The sequence below is a fragment of the Somniosus microcephalus genome, chromosome 16 (assembly GCF_052327205.1).
Source record: "Somniosus microcephalus isolate GS21.2 chromosome 16, FLI_Smic_1.0, whole genome shotgun sequence".
Lineage (NCBI taxonomy): Eukaryota > Metazoa > Chordata > Chondrichthyes > Squaliformes > Somniosidae > Somniosus > Somniosus microcephalus.
Window position 1 is genome coordinate 8,879,595 of NC_141002.1, and position 17,360 is coordinate 8,896,954.

General features: G+C 43.8%; 1 protein-coding gene across 1 annotated transcript in view; it reads left to right on the forward strand.

The window, feature by feature from the left end:
• Positions 1-1,786: 1,786 nt before the first annotated feature.
• Positions 1,787-17,360, forward strand: part of tmem178bb (transmembrane protein 178Bb) — a 928,396-nt gene continuing 912,822 nt past the window's right edge. Inside the window, exon 1 of the mRNA XM_086009740.1 lies at positions 1,787-2,661. Coding sequence (XP_085865866.1) covers positions 2,283-2,661 — 379 coding nt within the window. The 5' untranslated portion in view covers positions 1,787-2,282. The remainder of the gene's footprint in view (positions 2,662-17,360) is intronic.

The window sequence follows — 17,360 nt, forward strand, 5'->3', positions numbered from 1 at the left end:
TCCTACACCCCAGCCGCAAGCCTCTGCTTTAACTGTATTCTGCCCTCGCAACGCGATCCTATGCAGAGCTAGACAGATAGCGAACAACTTGATATCTTCCCATAAAAATCACAAGGCTTGACTTTTCTTGTAAAACTTTACTGAAAGATTCTTATTATTGTAAAACTGAAATACAACACAGAAATGGAAGCACACATTAGTATACAAACGCATAACTGATACCAAACACGTGGAAACACAGATTACTGAATATACATTTAGCAAACTGGGAGGCATTCTCTTTAAATTAGCCCTGTACATAGTGTATCAAAATACAGCTACTAGTTAACCAGCTAGACAGAGAAAAGTTACAACTAAACATTTTCTACAACATGCAGTGCACACTAATCATCTATAGCATTCTAAAATACTTACAGACAAATAATTTCCAAGACTCAAGCATGGGGACAATACAACTGAGGAGCCTGTGCTGCTGTAGGAGCACCGTGGTGTAGGTCCTGTTCCAGCGGGGACTCCACGAGGACTGGGTTCGCAGTCCTGTGGGGAGCGTGATGACCTCATCACGCTCGGTCGCGTTTGCCCGCGCTTGGGGCGTCCCGTGACTGCGTAGTTGCATCGCTGGCCGTGTTTCTGGCCGCTGAGGCTGAAGTCGGGAGCGGGAACTGGAGGCCAGGCTGAGCCGGTGCTTGCCGCGGGAGCGGAAGATCGCGTCGCTCCCGGCGGCTGGTCGATGCGGCCGAAGACGCTAGGCCGGGCTGTGCCGGCGGCCTTTCTGGAAGGCCGAGTCGGGCCAGCAGCCGCCTCACGCACGTCACGTCGTACGTGACGTGACGTCGGCACGCTACGTCGTACGTGACGTGACGTCAGCACGCTAAGGCGCGTCTTAAAGGGGCAATGGCCCTAAAAGGTAAGTTAAAGGGGCAACGGCCCCAACAGGTAGGTTATACATATATAAGTAAGTTAAATACATACAGTGAGGTTAAGTTAGAGGGAGAGGCAGCACAAACTGCCTCCTCAGACAGTCTGACACTCCACCCCAGATCCCTACAGTACACCGCTGCTCCGAGCCTTAAAGGAAACAGATTTTACCTAAAAATAGTTGAAAGAGTAACAACAGAAAAGAACCAGATGTACAGGAAAATGTAATGATGATATTTGAAAATGAAAAATTAATCCTCAATCATCCCCTTTTATGGATTAGTTCTCCCCTCCAGTTAACCTGACAGCTGTATTAATGTAAATGGTGAGCTAGTGTCAGTTAACCGTTGCAACTCATTCAGGACTCAATACCATGGAAACAGATTTGCGAAATCGAACTCCCCGCTCGCCCGTCCTGCGGTGCGGTCTTGCTTTAATTCCACTCTGCCATACAATGAAGCGCTTTTTAATTAGCGTCTATGTACCAAAATAAACCCGCATCTTCCCTGTCAGCGAGCGTTTTCAGAAGTGCAAAGACACCACCGCAATATTAAACATACCAATCTTTTTAAAAATACTAATACCTTATGTAAATATTGTCGAGCGTGGCCAGCCTGAGCTTTTATAGCTCGGGTTTGGTATCGCTGAAGGAGAGGGAAGTCGTTTGTTTTATCTTTAGTATTGTACAACCCATAATATCCAGCAGTAAATCAGAAAGGGACATTGCTTTCGGTAACGGGGAGTCGCGATCTCCGCGACTGAAAGGCGGGTGGGTGAAGCAGGGCGAAGGGACGCCCTCGCTTTAAGGAGGTGGGTAAATAAAATATGATGCTGCCTTGGGCTCAATGACATCAGGGTTTTTCTCTCTCTTGTATTTCTTTGCTGGGAGATTTTCAGTCTGGGGCTGCAGGATTGCCGGGGTACTGTGTGTGTGTGGATGCAATTTTTTTTTGAGGGTTTGTTTTGCTTTTCAAAAAAGAAATCACCCTGGTGCTTTGTCCCATTCTGTGTCTTTTTTGTTGGAGATTCGCAGGTGCCAGGCAGGAGATACATTGCTGGGGAATGGTGGGAAGCCTGGGTGGAAGGAAGCTGCTGATGTGAGCCGAGGGATAGGTGCTGATACCTGGATTGCAAGCTCCGGAAGATGCTCAGTCTGCTCATGTCCCCAGCCCATTGATGCAAGGCTACAGCCGTGCCATCACCACTGGAAGGGGGCACTCTCTGTGAAGCGATGCCACACCGAGGTTGACGGTGAATGCTTCCCCCCACCGCCCCCCCCCCCCCCACCTCCTCCTTTCGCTCCCCTTTGCATCCTCCTTTTCCCATTTTTCTGCTAGGATGCTGAAGACTGTGGCGTGAGTGAAATGGCAGCTGGCCGGCTCCTGCTGTACGCCGGCCTCTCCATGGCCCTGTGCGCCCTGGGCATGCTGGCTGTGGCCATCTGCTCTGACCACTGGTACCAGACGGACGCCAGGAGGCACCGGGAGAGGTGCAAGAACTACGCCAGCCGTACCAACCACCCGGGCTTCATCTACACCTCCAACAACCTGCCCCTCCGTGCCAGCCGGAGCCGGCTGGACCGCTGGGAGGAGAAGCTGCTGGTCGCCAGGAACCGGCGGCAGCTCTTTGCCATGAGCGCCGCTGACGAGTGCGGCAGGATGTACAACTCCACCAACGCCGGGCTCTGGAGGAGGTGCCACCGGCTCGGCTTCGACCAGGACATCGCCGAGCTGATCGCCAAAGGTACGCGGGTAGAGGGGTTGTGGGATTGTTTATATCATCGGAACATAGGATCAGGAGTATGGCATTCAGCCCCTCGAGCCTGTCCCGCCATTCAATTAGATCAGACCTGTACCTAAACTCTATCTACCCGCCTTGGTTCTGTAACCCTTAATACCCTTATCCAACAAAATCTATCAATCTCAGTTTTGAAATTTTCAATTGACCCCCAGCCTCAACAGCTTTTTTTTGGGGTGGGGGAGAGTTCCAGGTTTCCACTACCCTTTGTGTGAAGAAGTGCTTCCCGACATCACCCCTGAACGGCCTAGCTCTAATTTTAAGGTTATGCTCCTTGTTCTGGACTCTCCCACCAGAGGGAATAGTTTCTCTCTCTCTCTACCCTATCAACTCCTTTAATCATCTCAAACACCACAATTAGATCGCCCCTTAATCTTCTACACTCGAGGGAACACAAGCCTCGTCTATGCAACCTGTCCTCATAATTTAACCCTTTTAGCCCCGGTATCTGGGAATTGAATTACACCTTGATGACAATATATGTTTGAAGCATATTAGGAGAAAGAGCATAGAACCCCGGACATACTGTGGACAAGGAGGGATGATTAAATGGTGCAAAATTAATCAGGGGCGAGAGAGGGGGCGGGCATCAAATATTTTAAGGCAGGTTTGAAATGCTTATTTGTGAAGTTATGCACATAAACTTTTCCCTTTTAACACTCCCAGCACCTGGCTGCAGCAAAGCCAGAAGCTCGTAGGTCAGGAGCTACAGTGAGAGAATGTGAATTTTTTTTTCAACTGTTCAGTTTTCTCTTTCCCCCTCTACCCCTGCCCCCCCGCAACTTCCCCGAGGGTGCCCACCCCCACTGGGGTACAGGTACTGCCCACCCTCCGATACCCTGGTGCCAGCGGCCATTCTTCACGTATGCGCGAGTGCTGGAAGGCTATTCGACCGTGAAGAAGAACGGCAGCTGGAACCTGGTCCTGCCTTCTCCCAACGTCCACCTCTCGGAAAGTGAGTGACTGGGTGACAGGAGCGGGAATCCAGGTCTCATTCTCCTCTCCCTAACTTGGGTCCTGCGCTGGCTGAGATCCACTGACCCAGTACAGATTGGGAATAAAACTAAATACTCACAGGGGGTGGGAGAAGTGCTCACCCACAGAAGGAACTGAACGGGGGTTTACCTGAACAGCAAACCTATGGGCAATACAACAGAGCACATGTTTGTATGTCAGCCCAGATTTTCCAAAATAATGAAGCGTCCATATTAAGTGACTGTTTGAGATTTTGATTTCGATAATTACCAAGCGGGCTCTTTAAATCCAGGTTAGCGGGGTCGTTAGGTTGCCCACTTTTTACCCCACTTGTTTCAAGCAACCACAGCAATCTACTGTGAAAGAAAATGAAGCTTGACGTCAGGAATCCTAAAGGTTAAAGTTGTCCCCTTTAGATATGCTGGTCGTCCAAACCAATGTGGAATTGTGGGGGGCGGGGGGGGGGGGGGGCGGGAGGGGGTGGTGTGGAGAGCAGATCTTTTTATTATTGAGAAACTAAGGTCTAGAGCCAAGGAGCAATCTCCAAGGTTTGAAGGAGTGGGAGGGAAGACAAGTCGTCACGAGGTGACACCAGCAAGTGTGGGTTTTAAATGTCTGCAGACTGCCGGAGGAAGGGAAGAATGAGGGAGGTGAGGAGTTCCATGGCTTCGAACTGGAGCAGGAGAGAATGAGTTGGAGGAGGAGATGGTGTGATGAGCGTTGATTCCGGCACACTGGGGTTGTAGGGAGGGTGTTGAAACATGGCATAACTTGCAGTTTTGAAGGGGCGAGAGGAATTCCGGGGCATGTATATTTTACAGTACATTCCATGATGAGCTGGTTATTGGTGGGTGTCTGTGTTTGTGCAAATCTGTAACTGAGACTGGTACCAGCTGGTTTACACCTACGTGGGTGGAAAGCAACAAATCACATCTTGAGTTTTCAAAGAGTTTCAAGAGCGATACAATGGAACAAAAACTTTGAGCCACGAATTCTGCAGGTTGCTGGTACTGGTAATGGTGAGAGAGGCAAGCAGCAGAGTGAAATGTGCTGTAGGGCACACCCAACTACCTGCCAACCCCATCAGATTAGCAGCAGTGTTAGTTAGTGACAGTGGATTAGCAATAGTTAGTGACAGTGGATTAGCAGTGTCAGTTAGTGACAGTGGATTAGCAATAGTTAGTGACAGTGGTTTAGCAGTGTTTGTTAGTGACAGTATTTTAGCAATATTTAGTGACAGTGGATTAGCAGTGTTTGTTAGTGACAGTATTTGAGCAATAGTTAGTGACAGTGGTTTAGCCATGTTTGTTAGTGACAGTATTTTAGCAATAGTTAGTGACAGTGGATTAGCAGTGTTTGTTAGTGACAGTATTTGAGCAATAGTTAGTGACAGTGGATTAGCAGTGTCAGTTAGTGACAGTGGATTAGCAATAGTTAGTGACTGGATTAGCAGTGTTTGTTAGTGACAGTATTTTAGCAATAGTTAGTGACAGTGGATTAGCAGTGTTTGTTAGTGACAGTATTTGAGCAATAGTTAGTGACAGTGGATTAGCAGAGTCAGTTAGTGACAGTGGATTAGCAATAGTAGCAGGGAATCTCTATTCATAGATTTGACAGGAAGACCTGTCAAATCGATGAATTAGAGATCAGCCCCAAAACATAACTAAAACTTCAAATACATTTTTTTTTAAAAATCACATTTTTAAAATAACTATATATTACATAAAATAACTATTTTAAACAATAATTTAAATTTTTGAAAAAATTAATTAAGGGAACGGAAGTTCCGGTTTCCCGCGCATGCGCAGTACATGCACGAAATCGGCACTTTCGTTGGGCCTACGCATGAGTACCCAGCGCGTACTTACCCGTGGGGACCCGAATTTCTGGCCCAATCCATTTGGGGAGGGCTAACAAGGAAATGGTAGGACACTGAGTAGTGTAAAGAAACAAAGGGACCTTGGAGTGCATGTCCACAGATCCCTGAAGGTAGCAGGCCAGGTAGATAAGGTGGTTAAGAAGGCATACAGAATGCTTGCCTTTATTAGCCGTGGCATAGAATACACGAGCATGGGGGTTATGCTTCAACTGTATAAAACACTAGTTAGGCCTCAGCTAGAGTACTGCATGCAGTTCTGATCACCACATTACAGGAAAGATGTGATTGCACTAGAGAGGGTACAGAGGAGATTAACAAGGATGTTGCCGGCAGTAGAGAATCTTAGCTATGAGGAAAGACTGGATAAGCTGGGTCTGTTTTCCTTGGAACAGAGGAGGCTGAGGAGAGACCTTATTGAGGTGTATAAAATTATGAAGGACATAGATAAAGTGGATAGAAAGGACTTATTTCCCTTAGCAGAGGGGTCAAAAACCAGGGGGCACAGATTTAAAGTAATTGGGGGAAGGTTTAGAGGGGATTTGAGGGGAAATTTCTTCACTCAGAGGGTTGTGGGGGTCTGGAACTCACTGCCTGAAAGGGTGGTAGAGGCAGGAACCCTAACCACATTTAAAAAGTACTTGGATGTGCACTTGGGAAGCTCTAACCTGCAGGACTACGGACCAAGAGCTGGGAAGTGGGATTAGGTTTGATAGCTCTTTGTTGGCCGGTGCGGACATGATGGGCCGAAATGGCCTCCTTCCGTGCTGTAACTTTCTATGATTCTATGGATTAGCAATAGTTAGTGACAGTGGATTACCAGTGTTAGTTAGTGACAGTGGATTAGCAGTGTTAGTTAGTGACAGTGGATTACCAGTGTTAGTTAGTGACAGTGGATTAGCAGTGTTAGTTAGCGACAGTGGATTAGCGGTGTTAGTTAGTGACATTGGAGTAGCAATAGTTAGTGACAGTGGATTAGCAGTGTCAGTTAGTAATAGTGGATTAGCAGTGTTAGTTAGCGACAGTGGATTAGCAGTGTTAGTGACATTGGATTAGCAATAGTTAGTGACAGTTGATTAGCAGTGTTAGTGACATTGGATTAGCAGTGTTAGTTAATGACAGTGGATTAGCAATAGTTAGTGACAGTCGATTAGCACTGCCAGTTAGTTTCATTTGATTTACAGTGTTAGTTTGTGACAGTGACAGTGAATTAGAAGTGTCAGTTAGTTACAGTGGATTAGCAGTGTTAATTCATGACAGTGGATGAGCAGTGTTATTTAGTGATATTAGATTAGCAGTGTCAGTCAGTTAGTAAAAGTGGATTAGTAATAGTTAGTGATGTTGGATTAGCACTAGTTTGTGACTGTGGATTAGCAGTGTTAGTGACATTGTATTTGCAGTGTTAGTGATGGTGTATTAGCATTGTTAGTTAGTGATAGTGATTTTGCAGTGTCAGTTAGTATCAGTGGATTAGCAGTGTCAGTGACAGTGGATTAGCAGTGTCAGTTAATGACAGTGGATTAGTAGTGTCAGTTAGTGACAGTGGATTAGCAGTGTTATTTAGTGACAGTGCATTAGCAGTGCTAGTTAGTGACATTGGTTTAACAGTTTTAGTTAGTTACAGTGGAATAACAGTGTGAGTTGGTGATTGTGTATTAGCAATGTCAGTTAGAGACAGTGGATTAGCAGTGTCAGTTAATGCCAGTGGATTAGCAGTGCTAGTTAGTGACATTGGATCCGCAGTGTCAGTTAGTGACAGTGGAGTGGAATTGTGAGTTAGTGACTGACGTAAGAAAACTACTAGGCACTTGGTCTAAGCGTTAAACAAAGCTTTAATCAACTGTTTTACAACATGGAGATCTAGTTGTGTCCTTCACTAGTTCCTGTAAAAGAATGTCCTGCGCAAACGGGGCCCATGCCCAAGTATTTATACTCTCCCTGGACAGTGCCACCAGAAGGCCGCCCAGTATTATTTCATAAGTCATCTCCACATGAATGCCAAGATTCATGTCAGTGACATTGGATTAGCAACAGTTAGTGACAGTGGATTAGCAACAGTTAGTGACAGTGGATTTGCAGTGTCAGTTAGTGACAGTGGATTTGCAGTGTCAGTTAGTGACAGTGGATTTGCAGTGTCAGTTAGTGACAGTGGATTTGCAGTGTCAGTTAGTGACAGTGGATTGGCAGTGTCAGTTAGTGACAGCGGATTTGCAGTGTCAGTTAGTGACAGTGGATTGGCAGTGTCAGTTAGTGACAGTGGATTTGCAGTGTCAGTTAGTGACAGTGGATTAGCAATAGTTAGTGACAGTGGATTTGCATTGTCAGTTAGTGACAGTGGATTTGCAGTGTCAGTTAGTGACAGTGGATTGGCAGTGTTAGTTAGTGACAGTGGGTTAGCAACAGTTAGTGACAGCATTAGCATTACTTAGTGACATTGGATTTGCGATAGATAGTGACACTGGATTAGCAGTGCTAGTTAGTGACATTGGTTTAACAGTGTTAGTTAGTGACAATGGATTAGCAATGTCAGTTAGTGGCAGTGGATTGGCAGTTAGTTAGTGATAGTGGATTAGCTGTGTCAGTTAGTGAGATTGGATTAGCAGTATCAGTTAGTGACTGGATTAGCAATTGTTAGTGACAATGGATTTTCAGTGCTAGTTAGTGACAGTGGATTAGCAGTGTTAGTGACAGTGAATTACCAGTGTTAGTTAGTGACAGTGGATTAGCAGTGTCAGTGAGTGACAGTGGATTAGCAGTGTTAGTTAGTGACAGTGTATTAGCAGCGTCTGTTAGTGACCGTGGATTAGCAGTGTCAGTTAGTGATAGTGGATTAGCAGAGTCAGTGAGTGACAGTGGATTAGCAGTGTTAGTTAGTGACAGTGTATTAGCAGCGTCTGTTAGTGACCGTGGATTAGCAGTGTTAGTTAGTGACAGTGTATTAGCAGCGTCTGTTAGTGACCATGGATTAGCAGTGTCAGTTAGTGATAGTGGATTAGCAGTGTCAGTTGATGACAGTGGATCAGCAGTGTTAGTGACAGTGGATTAGCAGTGTCAGTTAGCAATGGTGGATTAGCAGTGTTAGTTAGTGAAAGTGGATTAGCAATCATTAGTGACCTTGAATAAGCAGTGTTAGTTAGTGACAGTGGGTCAGCAACAGTTAGTGACAGTGGATCAGCAATAGTTAGTGATAGTGGATTGGCAGTGTCAGTTAGTGACAGTGGATTAGCAGTGTCAGTAAGTGACAGTGGATCAGCTGTGTCAGTTAGTGTCAGTAGATTTCCAGTGTTAGTTAGTGACAGTGGATTAGCAGTGTCAGTTAGTGACAGTGGATTAGCAATAATTAGTGACAGTGGATTAGCAGTGTCAGTAAATGACAGTGGATTAACAGTGTCAGTTAGTGACATTGGGTTGGAAGTGTTATTTAGTGACATTGGATTAGCAATAGTTAGTGACAGTGGATTGCAATAATTAGGGACAGTGGATTGACTGTGTTAGTGACAGTACATTAGCAATAGTTAGTGACAGTGGATTAGTAGTGTTAGTTAGTGAACGTGGATTAGCAGTGTCAGTTAGTTACAGTGGATTAGCAGTGTTAGTTAGTGACAGTGGATTAGCAGTGTCAGTGAGTAACAGTGGATTAGCAGTGTTAGTGGCAGAGGATTAGCAATAGTTAGTGACAGTGGTTTAGCTGTGTCAGTTAGTTACAGTGGATTAGCAGTGTCAGTTCGTGACAGCGGATTAGCAGTGTCAGTTAGGGACAGAGGATTACCAGTGTAAATTAGTGACAGAGGATTGGCAATAGTTAGTGAGAGTGGATTAGCAGTGGTAGTTAATGACAGTGGATTAGCAGTGTCAGTTAGAGACATTAGATTAGCAATAGTTAGTGACAGTGGATTAGTAGTGTCCGTGAGTGACAGTGGATTAGCAGTGTCATTTAGTGACAGTGGATTAGCAATAGTTAGTGACAGTGGATTAGCAGTGTAAGTTAATGACCATGGATTAGCAGTGTCAGTTCGAGACCTTAGATTAGCAATAGTTAGTGACAGTGGATTAGCAGTGTCCGTGAGTGACAGTGGATTAGCAGTGTCATTTAGTGACAGTGGATTAGCAATTGTTAGTGATAGTGGATTAGCAGTGTCAGTTACTGACAGTGGATTAGCCTTGTCAGTGACCCCAGCATCTGCAACATTTTACCCCTTGTGACCCCACCTCATTGTTCTTTGATGTGATGTTTTCCTGACTGACCTGTTTGGACATCATTCACACCTTTGCTGTGATTATCTCTCTGCCGAGGTGTGATAAATGGCAGTTAGAAAGATTACCTGTAATCATCTGGCATTATTCTCTGACTATATAATCTGTGTCTATAGGCATCTCTCCACTTCACCTGACGAAGGAGCAGCGCTCCGAAAGCTTGTGATTTCAAATAAAACTGTTGGACTATAACCTGGTGTTGTGTGACTTCTTACATTAGTGGATTAGCAGTGTCAGTGACACTGGGTTGGAAGTGTTATTTAGTGACATTGGATTAGAAATAGTTAGCGATGGCAGATTAGCAGTGTTAGTTAGTGACAATAGGTTAGCAGTGTCAGATAGTGACTGTGGATTAGCAATAGTTAGTGACAGTGGATTAGCAGTGCTGGTTAGTGACAGTGGATTATAAATAGTGACAGTGGATTATCAGTGTTAGTTAGTGACAGTACATTAGCAATAGTTAGTGACAGTGCATTTTCAGTGTCAGTTAGTGACAGAGGATTAGCAGTGTCAGTCAGTGACAGTGGATTAGCAATAGTTAGTGACAGTTGATTAGCAGTGTCAGTTAGTGACAGTAGATTAGCAATAATTAGTGGCAAAGGATTATCAGTGTCAGTTAGTGACAGTGGATTAGCAATAGTTAGTGACAGTGGTTAAGCAGTGTTAGTTAGTGACAGTGGATTAGCAGTGTCAGTTAGCAACAGTGGATTAGCAGTGTCAGTGAGGGTCAGTGGATTAGCAGTGTCAGTTAGTGACAGTGGATTAGCAGCGTCAGTACTTGACAGTGGATTAGCAGTGTTAGTTAGTGACAGTGGATTAGCAGTGTTAGTGACAGTAGATTAGCAGTTTTAGTTAGTGACAGTGGATTAGCAGTGTCAGTGAGTGACAGTGGATTAGCTGTGTTATTAGTGGCAGTGGATTAGCAGTGTCAGTAAGTGACAGTGGATCAGCTGTGTCAGTTTGTGACAGTAGATTTCCAGTGTTAGTTAGTGACAGTGGATTAGCAGTGTCAGTTAATGACAGTGGATTAGCAGTGTTAGCTAGTGACAGTGGATTAGCAGTGTCAGTGAGTGATAGTGGATTAGCAGTGTTAGTGACAGTGGATTAGCAATAGTTAGTGACAGTTGATTAGCAGTGTCAGTTAGTGACAGTGGATTAGCAATAATTAGTGGCAAAGGATTAGCAGTGTCAGTTAGTGGCAGAGGATTAGCAATAATTAGTGACAGTGGATTAGCAGTGTTACTTAGTGGCATTTGATTAGCAGTGTCGGTTAGTGACAGTGGATTAGCAATAGTTAGTGACAGTAGTTTAGTAGTGTCAGTTAGTGACAGTGGATTAGCAGTGTCCATGAGTGACAGTGGTGTTAGTTATTGACAGTGTATTAGCAGTGTCAGTTAGCAATGGTGGATTAGCAGTGTCAGTTAGTGACAGTGGATTAGCAGCATCAGTAAGTGACAGTGGATTAGCAGTGTTGGTTAGTGACAGTTGATTAGCAGTGTTAGTTAGTGACAGTAGATTAGCAGTGTTAGTTAGTGACAGTGGATTAGCAGTGTCAGTGAGTGACAGTGGATTAGCAGTGTTAGCTGGTGACAGTGGATTAGCAGTGTCAGTAAGTTACAGTGGATCAGCTGTGTCAGTTAGTGACAGTAGATTTCCACTGTTAGTTAGTGCCAGTGGATTAGCAGTGTTAATTAGTGACAGTACATTGGCAATAGATAGTGACAGTGGATTAGTAGTGTTAGTTAGTGACTGAGGATTAGCAGTGTCAGTTATTGTCAATGGATTAGCAGTGATAGATATTGACAGTGGTTTAGCAGTGTCAGTGAGTGACAGTGGATTAGCAGTGTTAGTTAGTGACAGTGGATTAGCAGTGTTAGTTAGTGACTGGATTAGCAGTAGTTAGTGACTGGATTATCAGTGTTTGTTAGTGACAGTACATTAGCAATAGTTAGTGACAATGGATTAGCAGTGTCAGTTAGTGACAGAGCATTAGCAGTGTAAGTTAGTGACAGAGGATTAGCAATAGTTAGTGACAGTGGATTAACAGTGTTTGTTAATGGCATTTGATTAGCAATGTCGGTTAGTGTCAGTAGATTTGCAATAGTTAGCGACAGTGGTTTAGCAGTGTCAGTTAGTGACAGTGGATTAGCAGCGATCATGAGTGAAAGTGGGTTAGCAATAGTTAGTGATAGTGGATTAGCAGTGTTAGTTATTGACGGTGGATTAGCAGTGTCAATTAGCAATGGTGGATTAGCAGTGCCAGTGAGTGTCAGTGGATTAGCAGTGTCAGTTAGTGACAGTGGATTAGCAGCATCAGTAAGTGACAGTGGTTTAGCAGTGTTAGTTAGTGACAGTGGATTTGCAGTGTCAGTTAGTGACAGTGGATTTGCAGTGTCAGTTAGTGACAGTGGATTTGCAGTGTCAGTTAGTGACAGTGGATTGGCAGTGTCAGTTAGTGACAGCGGATTTGCAGTGTCAGTTAGTGACAGTGGATTGGCAGTGTCAGTTAGTGACAGTGGATTTGCAGTGTCAGTTAGTGACAGTGGATTAGCAATAGTTAGTGACAGTGGATTTGCATTGTCAGTTAGTGACAGTGGATTTGCAGTGTCAGTTAGTGACAGTGGATTGGCAGTGTTAGTTAGTGACAGTGGGTTAGCAACAGTTAGTGACAGCATTAGCATTACTTAGTGACATTGGATTTGCGATAGATAGTGACACTGGATTAGCAGTGCTAGTTAGTGACATTGGTTTAACAGTGTTAGTTAGTGACAATGGATTAGCAATGTCAGTTAGTGGCAGTGGATTGGCAGTTAGTTAGTGATAGTGGATTAGCTGTGTCAGTTAGTGAGGTTGGATTAGCAGTATCAGTTAGTGACTGGATTAGCAATTGTTAGTGACAATGGATTTTCAGTGCTAGTTAGTGACAGTGGATTAGCAGTGTTAGTGACAGTGAATTACCAGTGTTAGTTAGTGACAGTGGATTAGCAGTGTCAGTGAGTGACAGTGGATTAGCAGTGTTAGTTAGTGACAGTGTATTAGCAGCGTCTGTTAGTGACCGTGGATTAGCAGTGTCAGTTAGTGATAGTGGATTAGCAGAGTCAGTGAGTGACAGTGGATTAGCAGTGTTAGTTAGTGACAGTGTATTAGCAGCGTCTGTTAGTGACCGTGGATTAGCAGTGTTAGTTAGTGACAGTGTATTAGCAGCGTCTGTTAGTGACCATGGATTAGCAGTGTCAGTTAGTGATAGTGGATTAGCAGTGTCAGTTGATGACAGTGGATCAGCAGTGTTAGTGACAGTGGATTAGCAGTGTCAGTTAGCAATGGTGGATTAGCAGTGTTAGTTAGTGAAAGTGGATTAGCAATCATTAGTGACCTTGAATAAGCAGTGTTAGTTAGTGACAGTGGGTCAGCAACAGTTAGTGACAGTGGATCAGCAATAGTTAGTGATAGTGGATTGGCAGTGTCAGTTAGTGACAGTGGATTAGCAGTGTCAGTAAGTGACAGTGGATCAGCTGTGTCAGTTAGTGTCAGTAGATTTCCAGTGTTAGTTAGTGACAGTGGATTAGCAGTGTCAGTTAGTGACAGTGGATTAGCAATAATTAGTGACAGTGGATTAGCAGTGTCAGTAAATGACAGTGGATTAACAGTGTCAGTTAGTGACATTGGGTTGGAAGTGTTATTTAGTGACATTGGATTAGCAATAGTTAGTGACAGTGGATTGCAATAATTAGGGACAGTGGATTGACTGTGTTAGTGACAGTACATTAGCAATAGTTAGTGACAGTGGATTAGTAGTGTTAGTTAGTGAATGTGGATTAGCAGTGTCAGTTAGTTACAGTGGATTAGCAGTGTTAGTTAGTGACAGTGGATTAGCAGTGTCAGTGAGTAACAGTGGATTAGCAGTGTTAGTGGCAGAGGATTAGCAATAGTTAGTGACAGTGGTTTAGCTGTGTCAGTTAGTTACAGTGGATTAGCAGTGTCAGTTCGTGACAGCGGATTAGCAGTGTCAGTTAGGGACAGAGGATTACCAGTGTAAATTAGTGACAGAGGATTGGCAATAGTTAGTGAGAGTGGATTAGCAGTGGTAGTTAATGACAGTGGATTAGCAGTGTCAGTTAGAGACATTAGATTAGCAATAGTTAGTGACAGTGGATTAGTAGTGTCCGTGAGTGACAGTGGATTAGCAGTGTCATTTAGTGACAGTGGATTAGCAATAGTTAGTGACAGTGGATTAGCAGTGTAAGTTAATGACCATGGATTAGCAGTGTCAGTTCGAGACCTTAGATTAGCAATAGTTAGTGACAGTGGATTAGCAGTGTCCGTGAGTGACAGTGGATTAGCAGTGTCATTTAGTGACAGTGGATTAGCAATTGTTAGTGATAGTGGATTAGCAGTGTCATTTAGTGACAGTGGATTAGCAATTGTTAGTGATAGTGGATTAGCAGTGTCAGTTACTGACAGTGGATTAGCCTTGTCAGTGACCCCAGCATCTGCAACATTTTACCCCTTGTGACCCCACCTCATTGTTCTTTGATGTGATGTTTTCCTGACTGACCTGTTTGGACATCATTCACACCTTTGCTGTGATTATCTCTCTGCCGAGGTGTGATAAATGGCAGTTAGAAAGATTACCTGTAATCATCTGGCATTATTCTCTGACTATATAATCTGTGTCTATAGGCATCTCTCCACTTCACCTGACGAAGGAGCAGCGCTCCGAAAGCTTGTGATTTCAAATAAAACTGTTGGACTATAACCTGGTGTTGTGTGACTTCTTACATTAGTGGATTAGCAGTGTCAGTGACACTGGGTTGGAAGTGTTATTTAGTGACATTGGATTAGAAATAGTTAGCGATGGCAGATTAGCAGTGTTAGTTAGTGACAATAGGTTAGCAGTGTCAGATAGTGACTGTGGATTAGCAATAGTTAGTGACAGTGGATTAGCAGTGCTGGTTAGTGACAGTGGATTATAAATAGTGACAGTGGATTATCAGTGTTAGTTAGTGACAGTACATTAGCAATAGTTAGTGACAGTGCATTTTCAGTGTCAGTTAGTGACAGAGGATTAGCAGTGTCAGTCAGTGACAGTGGATTAGCAATAGTTAGTGACAGTTGATTAGCAGTGTCAGTTAGTGACAGTAGATTAGCAATAATTAGTGGCAAAGGATTATCAGTGTCAGTTAGTGACAGTGGATTAGCAATAGTTAGTGACAGTGGTTAAGCAGTGTTAGTTAGTGACAGTGGATTAGCAGTGTCAGTTAGCAACAGTGGATTAGCAGTGTCAGTGAGGGTCAGTGGATTAGCAGTGTCAGTTAGTGACAGTGGATTAGCAGCGTCAGTACTTGACAGTGGATTAGCAGTGTTAGTTAGTGACAGTGGATTAGCAGTGTTAGTGACAGTAGATTAGCAGTTTTAGTTAGTGACAGTGGATTAGCAGTGTCAGTGAGTGACAGTGGATTAGCTGTGTTATTAGTGGCAGTGGATTAGCAGTGTCAGTAAGTGACAGTGGATCAGCTGTGTCAGTTTGTGACAGTAGATTTCCAGTGTTAGTTAGTGACAGTGGATTAGCAGTGTCAGTTAATGACAGTGGATTAGCAGTGTTAGCTAGTGACAGTGGATTAGCAGTGTCAGTGAGTGATAGTGGATTAGCAGTGTTAGTGACAGTGGATTAGCAATAGTTAGTGACAGTTGATTAGCAGTGTCAGTTAGTGACAGTGGATTAGCAATAATTAGTGGCAAAGGATTAGCAGTGTCAGTTAGTGGCAGAGGATTAGCAATAATTAGTGACAGTGGATTAGCAGTGTTACTTAGTGGCATTTGATTAGCAGTGTCGGTTAGTGACAGTGGATTAGCAATAGTTAGTGACAGTAGTTTAGTAGTGTCAGTTAGTGACAGTGGATTAGCAGTGTCCATGAGTGACAGTGGTGTTAGTTATTGACAGTGTATTAGCAGTGTCAGTTAGCAATGGTGGATTAGCAGTGTCAGTTAGTGACAGTGGATTAGCAGCATCAGTAAGTGACAGTGGATTAGCAGTGTTGGTTAGTGACAGTTGATTAGCAGTGTTAGTTAGTGACAGTAGATTAGCAGTGTTAGTTAGTGACAGTGGATTAGCAGTGTCAGTGAGTGACAGTGGATTAGCAGTGTTAGCTGGTGACAGTGGATTAGCAGTGTCAGTAAGTTACAGTGGATCAGCTGTGTCAGTTAGTGACAGTAGATTTCCACTGTTAGTTAGTGCCAGTGGATTAGCAGTGTTAATTAGTGACAGTACATTAGCAATAGATAGTGACAGTGGATTAGTAGTGTTAGTTAGTGACTGAGGATTAGCAGTGTCAGTTATTGTCAATGGATTAGCAGTGATAGATATTGACAGTGGTTTAGCAGTGTCAGTGAGTGACAGTGGATTAGCAGTGTTAGTTAGTGACAGTGGATTAGCAGTGTTAGTTAGTGACTGGATTAGCAGTAGTTAGTGACTGGATTATCAGTGTTTGTTAGTGACAGTACATTAGCAATAGTTAGTGACAATGGATTAGCAGTGTCAGTTAGTGACAGAGCATTAGCAGTGTAAGTTAGTGACAGAGGATTAGCAATAGTTAGTGACAGTGGATTAACAGTGTTTGTTAATGGCATTTGATTAGCAATGTCGGTTAGTGTCAGTAGATTTGCAATAGTTAGCGACAGTGGTTTAGCAGTGTCAGTTAGTGACAGTGGATTAGCAGCGATCATGAGTGAAAGTGGGTTAGCAATAGTTAGTGATAGTGGATTAGCAGTGTTAGTTATTGACGGTGGATTAGCAGTGTCAATTAGCAATGGTGGATTAGCAGTGCCAGTGAGTGTCAGTGGATTAGCAGTGTCAGTTAGTGACAGTGGATTAGCAGCATCAGTAAGTGACAGTGGTTTAGCAGTGTTAGTTAGTGACAGTAGATTAGCAGTGTTAGTTAGTGACAGTGGATTAGCAATAGTTAGTGACAGTGGATTAGCAATAATTAGTGACAGTAGTTTAGCAGTGTCAGTTAGTGACAGTGGACTAGCAGTGTCCATGAGTCACAGTGGGTTAGCAATAGTTAGTGACAGTGGATTAGCAGTGTTAGTTATTGACAGAGGATTAGCAGTGTCAGTTAGCAATGGTGGATTAGCAGTGTCAGTGGATTAGCAGTGTCAGTTAGTGACAGTGGATTAGCAGCATCAGTAAGTGACAGTGGATTAGCAGTGTTAGTTAGTGACAGTAGATTAGCAGTGTTAGTTAGTGGCAGTAGATTAGCAGTGTCAGTAAGTGACAGTGGACCAGCTGTGTCAGTTAGTGACAGTAGATTTCCAGTGTTAGTTAGTGACAGTGGATTAGCAGTGTCAGTTAGTGACATTGGATCAGCTCTGTTAGTTAATGACGGTGGATTAGCCGTGTCAGTGAGTGACAGTGGATTAGCAGTGTTAGTTACTGACAGTGGATTAGCAATAGTTAGAGACAGTGGATTAGCAGTGTTTGTTAGTGACAGTGTTTTAGCAATAGTTAGTGAGAGTGGATTTGCTGTGTCAGTGAATGACA